This window comes from Lethenteron reissneri, chromosome 48 (genome assembly GCF_015708825.2).
Source record: "Lethenteron reissneri isolate LAM-NWPU_2019-01 chromosome 48, ASM1570882v1, whole genome shotgun sequence".
In the NCBI taxonomy this organism is placed as follows: Eukaryota; Metazoa; Chordata; class Hyperoartia; order Petromyzontiformes; family Petromyzontidae; genus Lethenteron; species Lethenteron reissneri.
The window spans coordinates 9,208,823-9,223,940 of record NC_083826.1 but is presented as its reverse complement, the minus strand read 5'-3'; the positions used below and the strand labels follow the sequence as shown (position 1 = coordinate 9,223,940).

Below are 15,118 nucleotides of genomic sequence, written 5' to 3'. Positions count from 1 at the left end.
TACATACAACGTACATACATACAACGTACGTACATACAACATACGTACATACAACGTACATACATACAACGTACGTACATACAACATACGTACATACAACATACGTACATACAACGTACATACAACGTACGTACATACAACATACGTACGTACGTTGACTCGGGATGCTCGTTCAGAATAGCCGCACGTGCACATTTTTTTTTCGATGTCCTTTTCCCCGGCGTGCTCGCGCCCAGCCCGCGCTATTGACCGAGCGGTGCTCCCCTTTATGGCCCGTCGTGTTTTATTCATTGCAATTACCTGGCAGCATTAACCTCTCCCTCGTCCCGAGCTCGCCGCTGCTGTGTGTGGAGATGCATAATGTCTGGGCTGCCGCCAAGCGCGATGCATTCAAAGGCAAAGATCCCCCCGTGTAGCCTTCACAGACTGTTGGGGCAAGTGCTGTTAGCGAGCACCTGTGAAGGCCGGCACAGCACACGAGGGGGTGGGTGGCCAGCACCGTGCCCGACCGAACTTTGTCTCCCCAGTGGCGATGTTTAGACACCGCATCAGGTACTCATTTGAGGCTGAGTCGACTTAGGGGAGGCCCAAGACCGGTGAAGTTAATCGTCACTGGTGTTGGCCGTGGGCAGGAATTTAATTCGGGTCGCCGGGTTCATAGCGCAGCGCGCTAACTACTATACCTCCGCTCCCCAAACCCTGCCTTCACAAGGTTATCGTTTTTTCCACCTATATTTTTGGTTAAATAAACATAATTTTCATCAGAGAGTCATGATTAATCCACCACTGGTTGAAGGACTCCCCAAGTTGTCGCCATTTCTCGCGGTCTCCCGACGCAACGGTCTGACATAGCACCTGCACGGGAGTTGATTTCAGCACTCCGTCTCCGTGGTCGACGTACTCTCTCTCCGGCGGATTCTTAATTTTGGCCCTCCGCTTTGTTGTCAGGATCGACCGCTGGTTAGGAACTCTTCTGGCAATTCCTGTGTAGAGTGACATCACAGCCGTGCAAAGGCAGCGTGTGGATGCTTCCAAGGTGGCTCTGGTACAGAGTGTCGTGAAGTGGTGGATAGGGTCGCGTCGTGAATTTTCTCGTGAAGGGAAACGTCAAGATGAGAGTGAAAGTGCAGCCCCTGCGATTGCTTGCCGATGCCACTGCGGAGGGAATGGCTCCCACTCGAGGGAGCTGTCACAGAGCCCCTTACCCTTCTAGTGGCGAGTTGTGGGGGCGCCGTGGTGGCGAGGTGTTAACTACCTCGCCTGGTATTCAGAAGGTTGAGGGTTCGAGCCCGACCCTAACACCTCCTGTATATTTGGAGTTTGTACGTCTCTCTCCTCGTGGTTACGTGGATGTTCTCTGGGTCCTGCGGTTTTTCCTTTCACACTTAGAATCAACGTGCGTTTAGAGTATTTGGCTGCTATACGTTTGCACACTATAAGCCACTTCGTTGGGCGATCATTTGTGGCCAGGTCACTTCTGAAAAAGAGCTTATATAGTTCACTGGGCCTTACCCGGTAAAATAAAAATAGTTTATAGTTTTAGTTTAGTTTTCCCTTACCCACACTTTACCCCATCGCATGCGATTTGACTCGCTGAGAATGTCAAAACGTCTTAAATTGACATACGGGTGGCTGCATAGTATGGTCATGTGTGCCTCTCACGCAAAAAGTGTGAGTGCATGAAAAAGGTTTAAAAATGAACTTGAGTCAGTAGAAAAAGTGGCTGGGACGTCAAAGCAGATGTCAACGAGATGGTTGCGTACATGTCCCTCACGAATGCGGCACTCCGATGGGACAAATGCACGTGGGTGATGGTGGGAATACCCAGAACAATGGGGTCCATTTCACTCGCTGCACTTCACATTTTTTTCGAAACTAAAAGTGCGTGTTCGCCTTGAAGCACTCTCATACACGGAAGGCCGATGTTTAGGACACAAAGGACCTTCTTCAGAGCACTAGGAATGTTCAAGCAGCATCAGTGCAGTACAAAGGTGCATCGACCTTTTGACTCGAGGTGTCTCTGTGGAAGCTGGCACACGAAACGCACGTGTGAGATGCACGACAGCCCGCCCAGGCATCATAGTGTCGTCAGTCCACTGCTGGATGCGGGCCTCTCTATGCTGTGCAAGTCGTGGGAGATCGTGCGGGTTGGTCGAGGCAGGACACTGTAGATATGACATTCTTCTTCTTTCGTATGGCATGTAAGCAACTGCCCTTCAACCAATCCAAGGCGGCAGTAGACGCTGTACGGATTGCACCGATACCGCCAGGGTGTGCGTGGGTGGCTCACTCGTCGGTGGTGTGTTTGATGTTTTGGGCTTTACTATAGTCGCAGATTGGTGATTCTTTGATTTTCCATTTATGGAACAACGTGCACGCCGCACATCTCCCATGCTGCGTCCGAGCCCGGCTCAGTGTGGTCCACAGCCGTCGTGAGAGAGAGAGAATCCCGGCACTTCCACGCTCGGGTCCTCAATGATGTTTTTGTTTCCCACGTTCGTAGCCGCCACACCCTTCAGACCGTCGAGTGCCGGTGTCTTTATTTCCAGCCGCCAGGAGCGGAGGCGCCTACCCAGAAAGGCTTCCTGGATTTCAGCCGAGGGCGTGGAGGTTGCTTTATGTCTTGGTGGAGCGGCAGGGCGAAGTTTTCCACGATTTTGTTGTGCTCCCGGATCGTCGCGGCAACACGTTGGACGTTGGCTGCAGCGATGTTCGCCAGCACAGGAAGCCACGGGTGGGGAGTGGACTTCAGACGTAACATGGGAACGTAGACGTACCATCCTACGACATAGATTGTCTTCACTGCCTGCTGCTCGTCACTGGTAAAATCGAGAGGAAAGTCAGCTGGCCTGGTTGGCACAGTGCTTGGAGCCAAGTGACTCACGATGCGGAGGTTGCGAGTTCAAGTACTGGCTGGGGGGGAGGGGGGGAATGGGATTACTCAACACAATCATCTCATCTGGGGGCTGATAAAAAAAAATATGTCGCGCTCACGTGGGAAGTCCCGCTCTGGCTGTCCACACGGATTGACGCGTAGATGCCAAGGAGACGTCAGTGCCCACCAGCAGCTTGAGGGCTACAAACAAGAAATGAGAACCCCTCCTTCTGACCCCCTCCCCCCCCGCTGTACTTATTTGGGCGGAACATCGCTTTGACTTTGGAAAGACTTAAACCCACAACGGCCGTCATATTCCGTTTTGTATACGTGACTGTCGGGTAATTATTGACTGCACACACGTCAAAGTCTTCACCTGCGCACACTGCACGGGCTGGCTGTACAGACAGCGAAGACCCCCCGCTGCGATTCTTAAACATCCACTCGTTGCTATGACTCATTGAGCCTTGAATGCACCACATCTTGTCAGATCTTGAAATTTGAGACTGCCTGGCAATGTGTCAGCTTGGGCTGTGACCGAGGTCAGGACGTGGCAGTATATCAGTGGATTCCTGAGTGTGTCTGTGTGTAGCTTTGAATGTTTACCCGCCTGAGCATCGCGCTTTGAGATGCGCTTCTGCGGCCGTCTGGAACGCTCTTCCTTCCGATATTCGGAAGCCGCTGTAGCTTTTCACTTTTAATTATAAATTTAAAAAATACTTTCTTTGGAACTGCTTTTAATATTTAGTTTGTTGTCCTTCCGCCGGATCTCCGATGAGCACGGTTGGCTACGTACTGTGCGAAATAAGTTCAACATACGGACTTGCGTGCACGCGTAGCGGGGTTTCTCCGTGTTCTCTAGTTTTTTCACTCGTGCCCGACGCTCATTAATGGAATTGGCCAAACACCCCAAAGCTGGAGCCCTCCTAAAGCATTATCAGTACTCAGTGAGGATTCCCTAGTTAAGGGGCATTATTATTATTAACACTTTCCAACGAAGGTTGAAAGCCTTTATGTATTAGTTCCGCCCATCTGTCTGCAATGGGGGGGGGGGGGGGGGGGGCGGGAGGAGAAGGAGCACCCACCCTTACTCATCTAAGGATGAATCATTACACTCGTCAACAAAAAAAAAATTCTGGCCTGGAGGGTGCTGATTCTAAATCTGATCTCAGATTTGCTCTATCACATATCATTTTTATGCTATCGGCATACCCCATTTTCATTGATTTTACCCGAAATTAACTCTGTCACTTATGATTGCAAGTTGTTGCGAGTCAGTGACTGCTTTAGTGTTAAAATATGGTGCTGTATTTTTAGGATAGTATGTTTATAATATCATTTTATATAGATATCCACATTTATTTAATATTTTTCTTCTGCAGTTTTTATTGAAAATGCTATATTTGATATCTCAAAAACCTAATGTGATAGACAAAAACTGATGCCAGATTTTGAATCAGCACCCCAAAATTGCCTTAACACCGTTGGAATACCTCATGCCAGAAAAAGTGTGTTGACCAGTGTAATGAATAAAATGTGAGGATGAAGTAGTATTACTCTATCTTGGAGACGTTTACGAGCTTCCAATGTCTCATCACGGCCCGCAGACATTCTGCTGCCCTCTGCCGGCCTGGCACGGGGACTGCTGTTAGTATCAGTCGCCAATTAAATACTTCCGTCGATAAACGCACGTGGCAAATTGTTACGGATGACCTGTTGTGCAGACCGAAAGTAATTTTTTTACAAACATTTGTTTTACCACTTAAGGCCCACTGAGATAAATATCTCTCTTTCAGAAGCGAACTGGCCACAAATGATAGCTCAACGAAGTGGCTTACCACGTGTGAATGTTCAGCAGCCAAAAACTCTAAACGCGTGACGTTCATTCTAAATGTGGAGGGGAAAAGCCAGAGAACCCCGGAGAAAAATCCACGCGGCCCACGTTGCAGAGAGACACCGCGAACTCCAACAGTACGTGTGGCCAGTGTGGCAGAGTGGACAATATCACATCTCGAGGGGGGGGGGGGGGGGGCCCAAGTAGGGCTCTCTCTCTCATGGAGGCCCTCACACTATCACAGTGGCGTGACGAGAAATGCCTCTCCACAATTAACATCTCGCCACCATGGTGAGATGAATTTTTCCTGAAAACTTTCGTGACTGCAATAATTCATATTCTTGGTTCTTTTGATAAAGTCACGTAGATAGAAAACAAATAATAAAATACATTTTGTATTTTAATTAAATTTTATTATTTATATTTTGGTTTTCTATCTACGTGACTTTACCGAAAGAACCAAGAACATGGTAGAGATGCTAACGAGGTGGTAGAGGCAGCAGCTGCTTGCGTGAGGGCGGTGGCGGCAGCGGCGGCGGCAGCGCTGCAGTGTCCTCTGCCCAGTGCTCGTCTGCTCCCCAGCCGGGGAGCGGCGCCCTTCCCCTCGCTTCGGAGCGGCCGCTCGTTGGTGGCAGTCTGTCGCGTGCTGCCCTGTGATGGATCGGCCAGCGATGGCCATGCTGGCTCCTGGGCCTAATGTGTCATCACCCAGAGCCACCCCCTCCAAGGTTCTTGGGTTCAGTACCCTCTGGGCGAACGGATGAAAAATGAACGCCGTTCCTGCGTTTGTGAAAATGGTAAAAAAAAAATAAAGGACTCCCCGGTGCTGCGTGCGATCGTTTCTGAGATGTTGACCAGGGATAAAAAAAAAATAGTTTTGCAGAACAAAACTAAAACCGCGGCGAAAAATGTGTCTTCGCTTAACTAGTTCACAGCGAGATCAGACGGAAGCAGATACCTGAGGGGGGAATTGCTCTTCCCTGCGGTCTTGTGGTCAAAGGCTCGAGCTAAGAGCCAATGAGTCAGATGCTGGGACGGGTCCAATTATGCGCTAATAGATGCATTACTCATGGTTTGTGTTTGATGCCAAATGCAGAACTCTAAAAGTGAAAACGCCGTGCAAATCTGCTCGCTGTCCCGTGCCACTTTGGCAAAAACTGCTATCGTCGTCCGTCTGTCACCTACTCGTCTCTCTGATATTTGAACTGTTGTGGCATCACGCTCAGGAGCTATTGGCCTTGATTCTGTGCCCGGCTTATGATCTGTACTACGTGTGGATGTCTCATTGTAGGATGCAATCATTCTCTTAGTTTCCTTAGGGGCCGTCCATAAATGACGTCACGCGATTTTGGCCGATTTTTGACCCCCCCTCCCCCGCTCGTCACACGGCGTCACAAAAAGTCAGACCCCCCCTCAAATATGACGTCACAAAGCTCTGCCCCCCAAAAACCATATTTCAATTTTGAAAATGAAACATGCTTCAAATGACTTTAAACTATTGTCATTGTAGTGAGTATTTAATGTGGCGCTGCACTCTGATGTTGTGTTAAAACACGTGTTAAAAAGGAGGTGTTGGAAAGCTGCAATTTAGCATAAAAATTCACTTGAAAATATTCAACGTATAACTAAAACTGCAGAAGTTCAGAATATTATTGAAATTCTCTTATAATTATAACATATTAAAAGTAATTATAACTATAAAAACATACTTGAAACTTTGTAGTAGAACGAAGCAAAATGGAGAGTACAATTATAACAATCACATATTCATTGCACAGAATGACAAGCCCTGGTAGAATCATTAGAATAAAAATGTTTAATAACAATCATTAAAAAAATGTACAAAATGTATGCTTCTCCATTCTCCCATGGAGAAGCCAAATGCTCCTTCATGGAATAAATCAAAGGTGACCTTAGTAAATTTAAATAATCAATTAGTTAATAATAAAAATTAATACAAATTTGTGTTGTTATAACAATTATTTAATTAGGTAGAACATGTTTATATTTATTTAAAGTTGTGCCTTTTGATGTGACGTCACATTTCTCAACCCTCTCCCCCCTCGTCACACATCGTCACAAATGTCTGACCCCCCTCCCCCCCCCCTAGGTGCGTGACGTCATTTATGGACGGCCCCGTTCCTGTGCAGCTCAATGTTAGAAACCCTCTGTCTCCGACCTCTTATCACCTGACTCGGTCCGAGAGATGCTGCACCTCTCTCACTCACCGTCATCCACAAAATACATGTCTCTGTTGCTGCCCCTTTGGGTTATAGGTACAAGGCTTCTGATGAACAACTCTGTAAAAATAGAGGTGTGTGTGCATATAAGGGGATGGAGCAGTGGCTATTGCACCACACGTTGAACCTGGTTAGCGGAGTTCGATTCCTGGCCAAGGCCAACATCACAAAAAAGTGACGTCTGAACATTTCTTGCCCTCCCCACTCCCAACTTCCCACCTCTGATGAGCACGGCTGGCTATGCATGTTGCGAAATAAGTACACACTTCACCAACACACACCCACACTAACCAGCCTGGTAAAGTATGGTCAAACAACCTCCACGTTCGACATGGAGTGCCCAGGACCTCATCCAGCAGGATATAGATCCTGGCAGCTGTTGTTGCGATTGCCAATGGCAATTATGCGCATGTGTGTTGAACTTCTTTCGTACCGTACGTAGCCAACCTTGCTAATCGGAGATATAGCATGAAGGCACGAAGCGAAATGCGCTTCTGCCGAGGTGAACGCGTCTTTGCCGGCGTCTGGAGATGACGGCGAAGAACGAAAAACGCGATGCCGTCCATAAGCGTGGGCGAGACCCGCGTGCCGATCTGACGAAAGGAGAGAGACGTAATGGAGCCGCTTGATCGGCGCCCGCTGAGAGTCGAACGTGATCCATCGCCGTGCCGTGCGGTTCTCCTTCTCCCCGCTGTTGACATCGCGCCAGTGTAATCGACGCGTCCGTTTTTGTTTGTTTGTTTCTGCCCCGGCAGGAGTGCACGTCGAAGGAGAACGGAGGCAAGTTCTCCCTGCGTGACCTTCTCGTCGTGCCGATGCAGAGAGTGCTGAAGTATCATCTTTTGCTCAAGGTCAGGCGTTGCCCACGAGACCCCACCGAGGTTGCGTGCGTGCGCGGGTTCTTGCTTCAATTAGGGTTTCCACCTGCCCGGGTTGCTCCAGGATCACGCTCTCTTGAGGCGGAGGTTCTGCGGAATCATCTGCGTGTATCCTGGACACTCACGGTACATGAGGTCATGGGTTCGATCCCAATACTGACGACTGTTTATTTGGAGCTTGCTTGTTCTCCCGTTGGTCGTTTGGATTTTTTTCCGGGTCCTCCGATTTTTCTCTCCACTTTTAGAAACACGCACTTACAGTATTTGGCTGCTGTAAATTTCCACGTGATAATAAGCGCTTCGTTGAGCTATCATTTGTGGCCAGGTCGCTTCTGAAAAATAGATATATAGCCCAGTGGGTTCTTACCTGTTAAAATAAAAAGTGTAACAGTTCAATAATAGATGTTCCGTCTCTAGGGATTATCCAGAGAGAATACTGAAACAAATACGGTGACTTAAAAAAAATATTCAATCCATATCACTAAAACTTTAGCTTTTTACAGCTGTGAAATTATACACTCTCCCAAGACGATGCATTCACAAGAAGCTCTCGGCACTCCACCGAAATCGTGACACGTTTTTTATTCCCACGGTGTGTCCTGATTTTTTGGTTGGCAACCGTCACGTCAATATTGAACACCGTCTGCAAGGATTACCCCCCATTGTACACATGGGGCTCCCAATCCAAGCACTCGGCAATCGCAGTGCCACAGCAGATCTCTTCATAGAGCCGAGGCACATCCACCTCTCTCAGTGGTGTTCCTCAATGGAAGCATTAGGAAATTGCATTTAAAACTATCACACGTACTGGGTGTCTGGGTGCCAACGAGCAACTCCCATTGCTCGTGGGCTGTACGTGTTATTGGCAAGCCGGATATAAAGTTGACCGCGTGGTTTTGCTCAGGGGCATCGTAAAAACGAACAAAATGTTTTGTTCTCGGAGCAAAATGCAAAATAATGCGACGGATCGATCCTCGTGAAACCTGCTTAACTGGGCACACCTGCAAATGAAAATCCTGTGCATGATCTGAGAGATTGTTTGACCATTGTCCATGGATATATGATGGACAATGGTCTCAACAACGAGTCACATCCATCTGCTCACGTGTGCCCTTATGGCCCCGTATCAGTCCGCCTGCTTTGCTTTGTTTGGGCTTCCCCCAATACCGTGCCAGGTCATGGGGGGTTAATTTTTTAGGGTTGCCGAGGGCAAGTAGCATAGTACAATACAACAATGGATTGTGTTGCATTGCCGTTTGCTGCGGTGGCGTAGCGTTTAGCGCGCGGTGCTACGAACCTGGCGACCCGGGTTCGATTCCCGCTCCTGGCCAACACCAGCAACGATTATCTGAACCGGTCCTGGGCCTTTCCTAGGTCGAGTCAGCCTCAAATGAATGCATGGTGCGGTGTGTAAAGATCGCCACGAGGGAGACAAAGGCGGTCGGGCGTGGTGCTGGCCACCCACCCCTCGCGTATCATTCCAGCCTTCACAGGTGCTCGCTAACAGCACCTGCCCCAACAGTCTGTTACGGCTCTACGGGGGACATTTGTCTTTGTCTGCTGTTCATAATGTAGCAAAACTACTCGCAGGCTCACAAAGCAGTATTGGAACCTTTTTAAAAACACGTTCAAAAGTGAAGTTAATGGTAACTTCTTAAAATGTATGAGATGTGTAATACGGCATTGCATTCTTAAGCCTAATATAGCCCAGGATATTAAAGTCTTTTGCAGAATACACTGCATCTCGATGATTGATAACAGAAAGCAAAGTCGAGTGTGGCCCAGACACCATGATCATATGCTTTGTTAAAACACCGTACATCTTATTTGTGTACTGCAACATAATGAGAAAGAGAGAGAGAAAAGAATCCACAATAAAAGGCAGGAAATGAAAAGGGAAAGCGGGCAGCAAAATGTCTGATGGCCGTGTTTATGTTGGCTGCGATGTGGACAAGAAGAAGGCGAAGTGCCAGACGGGAAATGGTGTCGTATCCGGTTGAGGATTGTGGGCATTAAAAGCAGCCGCACACTCACACCACGAATGTCATGGCACGTATCGCACGAGGTTAATGTAGCCTTCCATTTAAGTGTATTTTTAAATCCTTTATATTAAGTTCACTTGCTTGCTTGCGCGCTTACGACCGTGCAAATCTTTCGGTCGTTTTTTAACCCACTTCCCGTGATCCAATCGAGCTGACATTTTGCACACAGACTCGTTGTGCGTGGCAATTTATTTTCTTGAAAAAAAATCTCCAAAATTTTTCACTTTTTAGGAATTTTTTTTCATATTTAATTTAAAATACCAATGTGATAAAAATGAAACTCTTACTCAAGAAAAGCTGAAATGAATAATAAAATAAAACCGATGCCACGCATATAAAGGATTTATAGTGAAAAACTTTGTTTTTACGGGTTAATTTTTTTACTTCCTGCCAGCTCTGTAGAGACACTCCAAGTGTGTTTTTTTCCAGTCAGGCTGCGTGTTGAGCAGGAACCAGGACTGTCTTGGCTGAGCGACTTTTTTCTTTGTCGGCACCTGCAGCCGTCTGAATCTCTCTCTTTTTCACTGCACATTCTCAGCAGCAGCAGCAGCAGCATCCAAGCACCATCATCCACCTTCAAGCAGCTGCCTAAGGCTCATGCTCTCACCCATCCAGACTCTCACTCACCCAGACCGAGTTCTTAATCAAATGTTACAAACCATTTGTAAAATATGCGTGCGGTTAACCATGTTTATTAATCATAACTCTCTCAAGCTTGAGGTACGCCCTACTGCGGGCATCTTCAGGAGTTGATTAGGTGAAAATGCTCGAAGTAGTGCGTGGTGAAAGCTTTCGAGAAGAAATGCTAAAACACACACAGCCCAACCTGGAAAACACCACTTGGATTACAAGTGGCTATGGAAGCCCACGGTGGCGAGATGCGAACTACCTCGCCTGATATGTAGGAAGTTGTGGGTTCATACCCGAACATAACGCCTTTGATTTGGAGTTTGCATGTTCTCCCCGTGATCGCGTGGATTATTCTCCGGGTCTTCAGGGTTTTCCCTCCACATTCAGAATCAACGTGCGTTTAGGGTATTTGGCTGCTATACATTTCCACGTGATAAGCCGCTTCGCTGAGCTATCATTTGTGTTAGCCGGGTCGCTCCTGACAAAGAGCTACATTGCGGTGAGAACATCCAAATATATATATATACAGGCGTCAGGGTTGGGATCGAACCTTCCAGGCAATGGCGAGATGTTCACTACAATGGAGTATGAATAAATATGAATGAATATGCATGTGTGTGTGTGTTATCACGTGTGCTTGGATGTCAGGAGCTGCATAAACACACGACGGACCAGACAGAGAAGGCACAAGTGAAGAGAGCCCTGGACGCTATGGAGGTAATGAAGACACGCACAATTGGACTCGACGGGAATAAGAAATGGCCTGGTGGCACGGATCTCAGAGTGCTGAGCTGTTACTGCTGAGATCCTGGGTGTGAAATCAGGCAGGATCTCAAGCGCAGCGAGTTTATGGTCTCGGTCAACTGCAATACCTGTTGCGTTTAATTTGTTTCAGCTCTTAATTGTCAGTTTGACTGTCGCGTGATAAACATTATTACCTTGAGTGGCAGAGCGGATAGGAAACTGCCACCGCCTACTGTGTGGAACGGAGGTCAATTGAAGGGGTCTCAGAAGTAGTTCTTTGATGTCAACTTCCACCGTCTGTTGTCTAATGCAAGGGGTAGCCTTGCTCTGCGAGAGTTTACATTTGGTTCTTCATCTCACGGCGTGAAGCCAAGAGAACAATCGGGATACAATTGTGGATAAAACATTTTTGTTATTTTACCCGACTGAATCTCAGACTGCATTTAAGAGGGCCCTTTTCAAATCTGTGGCCGATAATTTATTTGTTTCGATAATAGTTTTCCGTGTGCACTGTATGATTATATTTAATTCACCTATGCTATTTAATAATGTACAATTTTAATGTTGTCTGCAATTTATTTGCTGTAGATGTGAGATGCACGAGTACATTTAAATATGTTATGCAAATTACATTTGCTCTATTAAGACATCTAATTTATACGTAGCATTTAATATTCACTATAAAGAGCATTTCGCATGCTACGAATGTGGTGATATGGCCTCGAGTTAAGCCTCTTGTTGGTTTACAACTGTTGGTAAACTTTGCAGTTCAAGCAAACAAAAAACAAACGTTCAAATCTTTCGCTAGAAATCAGCGCAGTCAGCCCCCTCCACGCATACACCACATTACGGATTTGTTGACTGTCATTAGATCTACATTGTAACTTCGCATATTGCATCTCGTCACGTGACCGACCTGACCAGTTAACCGCTCACACCCATTGCAGTATTTGTGCACGATATTGTGACTGTCGTTTTCCACAGATGTTCAAAGTCCGACAATTTCACACGTGAAGTGGTGATTGCTTCATCTTAGTTCAACACTTAATAGTAGGCTTTCGCGACCAATATTGTTCATAATAGTCTTTTTTTTGGGTTAGATAGCGTAAATATACATGTGTCGTTAAACCCGCCAACACCCGACACAGCCAATAGTAAGTTTCGGCACGTAAACAAAACATGTCCAATTCGCTGCTCGTTCACCACACCGGTGTGTTGAAGAGTAAACCCACAACATTTACAATTCAAGGACGACGATTCTCCAGTAATTTCAACCAGCCTCATCAGGCGACAGCCAGAGTTGTGGAGAAACCCTCCCGTTTCGGTATTAAATAGAGGGATACATGCGATGTCATCGCTTGTGCGAGGGGTGGGGAGATTAATGTATCATTAAATTACAATGGATATCTATTATTGGTTTGGTTCATCAACGTAAATAATGTATGCACATTATGTACGTACATAATGTACACGGCAGAATGCACGTACATAATGTATTGGTTTGGTTAATCAACATAAAGAATGTACGTACATAATGTACGTACATCCTGCCGTGTTTGAGTGCAAAAATCGCAATGCCTGTTCTTGTTTATCGCCATCAACGTATAGTGACCTGCATAGACGTGCAGTTAGACAGTGTTCTAGTATTACTTGATCTTGCCTACATTTGTTCACTGCACGTGCCAAGCAGAGGGAAGCATTTCTTCGCGTGTAAATCAGCCTGTGCTTTGTTTTTCTTGCGCAGGTTGATGTAACTATCGTTTTTTTTAGATGTCCACATATTCGACCTTTTAAAATTATCCACATTTCTTCACGCATTTTTTTGTTTACAGACATAAGGTAGCAGTATATTTGCGTGGACATTGGCATCTGATTCCGGTGCAGATCCTGTTACCCACATCGCCCTGCAGCCCGGTTACCCTTGAGTCGTAACAATGATGATGATGATGATCAAGTTAATTCGGCATTGGCTCCGTTCTCATCGTGTCTCAGAGGTGGATTTAATCCGCCAGTCGTGGGCGAGTGGCTCACAGAGCGAGCGGCTTGTGGAGGAATTCAACGGTGGTTCTATGAAATAGCTCACGCTCCTTCCACAGTATTGTGGAATTTCCAAAACCGGCTCAGGGCTGTGAACGGGAGATTAGCGCTGCCTCAGAGAGAATCAGTTTAGTATTTTGAGGTGACATGTAATTGGGCGTAAGGTGGTATCACACCCCCACAACTAGCTATAGGGACAGTTGTTGTTAGTAGCATTTTTTTTGTCTTTTCCATTATTGACAATGCTGGACTTCAGTGCTGTCACGAGCAATTGTGTTGGGTATTGCCATTGGATTTTAGGGATTGTATAACTTCGTTTATGGCCCGGTTTGGCTGTCTGCAATTGCCTGGTAAAAACTGAGCTGTAAAGTCTAGACTGTAGTAGAGTGTAGACTTTACAGCTTATCTATCACCGTGAAGTGAAATATTGCCTGCTTTTACGTGATATATTACTTAAGCACATTTATATCCATTATACATAATGTAGGGTTATGGTAAGTAGGGCATTGTACGACGTATGTAGGGCAAATTGGAGCGAGTATTGGCAAAGTGGCTTGAAGGTTACACTATGAACCCAGCTGCCTTGGTTCAACCCCAGTCCATGGCTAACATCAGTGGCTAATGATTCCTGAATTTGTCCTGGGTTCCCGAGTAATAATAATAATTATCCCCCAATAATTATCACCCGATAATAATTATCCTCGAATAGTGTGGCAGGGTATGGTGCGCACGCCCCCGAGGTCATTATTCCAGAGGCCATTCGCAAAAGGTTATATTGTCGTGATGATTTGTATAAAGCCCATGAATAATTCACGCTCGATTCTCACTTGCATGATTTGGAGCGTGAAAATGTATATCAATAGACGCATGCATAATTAGCGCATACTCATCATCGGGATATCTGTCTGGTATTTTAATCTCAGTTCCAAGGTTTTTCGACATACGTGTGGATAATCATGAATTGGGTTTTTACTTGTGCATCGTATTTCAACAAATTCGGAGTGTAAATTCGGCAAAAGATAACGTGTCCACCTTGCTTGCTAGGAGAGGAACGCTCATAAAATACCGCGGTGGTGTCGGACGTACTCGGACGAACTGACTTTCCCGCCCACACTGGGACGGCGGTGCGTTCGCGTGCGCGTCAAATCATTGAGACGCCTTTCACGAATAAGCCACGCTTTCTAAAGCTCTAGATTATTGCCTTCGAAGTGACACGCCCGATGACTTTGAAGTTGCCTCATTTATTGGGTGTCGAAAAGAGGGATGCATGGTTCGCTGTCAAACCCTGCCACCTGGCGGCTCAACGAGCCACATCAATGCACGGTGCACCACAAGCCAAAGCCCTCTGTCTGACCCCGGCGGTGACTGTGTGGCAACGTTGCAGGACCTGGCCATGTACTTGAACGAAGTGAAGAGGGACAATGAGACCCTCAAGCAGATCGTGGAGATTCAGCGAAGCTTCGACTCTTCCTTGAAGGTTGTTACCGCGACGACGACGACGACGACGATGATTTTGATGATGTTGATTGCGACATAACCAACGTACATGTAAACTAAACTCACATTTTTTTTTTATTTGACCAGGTAAAGCCCACTGAGCTATGTAGATATTTTTCAGAAGCGACCTGGCTATCACAAATGATAGCTCAACAAAGTGGGTTATAATGTGGATGTTTTAAGCAGCCAAATACTCCAAACGCTCTAAACGCGTGTTTATAAAGGCGGGGAAAAATCCACACGACCACGGAGAAAACATTCCAAATTTACATGCGTCAGGGTTGGGATCTAACCCACGACCTACTAGGCGAGGTAGTTAACATCCAACGACCGTGGCACCC

The 15,118-nt window shown here is 46.6% G+C and overlaps 1 protein-coding gene across 10 annotated transcripts in view; it reads left to right on the top strand.

Moving 5' to 3' along the window:
• The window catches only part of LOC133354742 (guanine nucleotide exchange factor VAV2-like), a 222,670-nt gene that overhangs the window by 173,771 nt on the left and 33,781 nt on the right, over nucleotides 1–15,118 (top strand). For all 10 annotated transcript variants that reach the window (XM_061571820.1, XM_061571817.1, XM_061571816.1 and 7 more), the window contains 3 exons: nucleotides 7,705–7,800; nucleotides 11,148–11,216; nucleotides 14,665–14,757. In XM_061571820.1, the coding sequence (XP_061427804.1) occupies nucleotides 7,705–7,800; nucleotides 11,148–11,216; nucleotides 14,665–14,757 (258 nt within the window). The remainder of the gene's footprint in view (nucleotides 1–7,704; nucleotides 7,801–11,147; nucleotides 11,217–14,664; nucleotides 14,758–15,118) is intronic.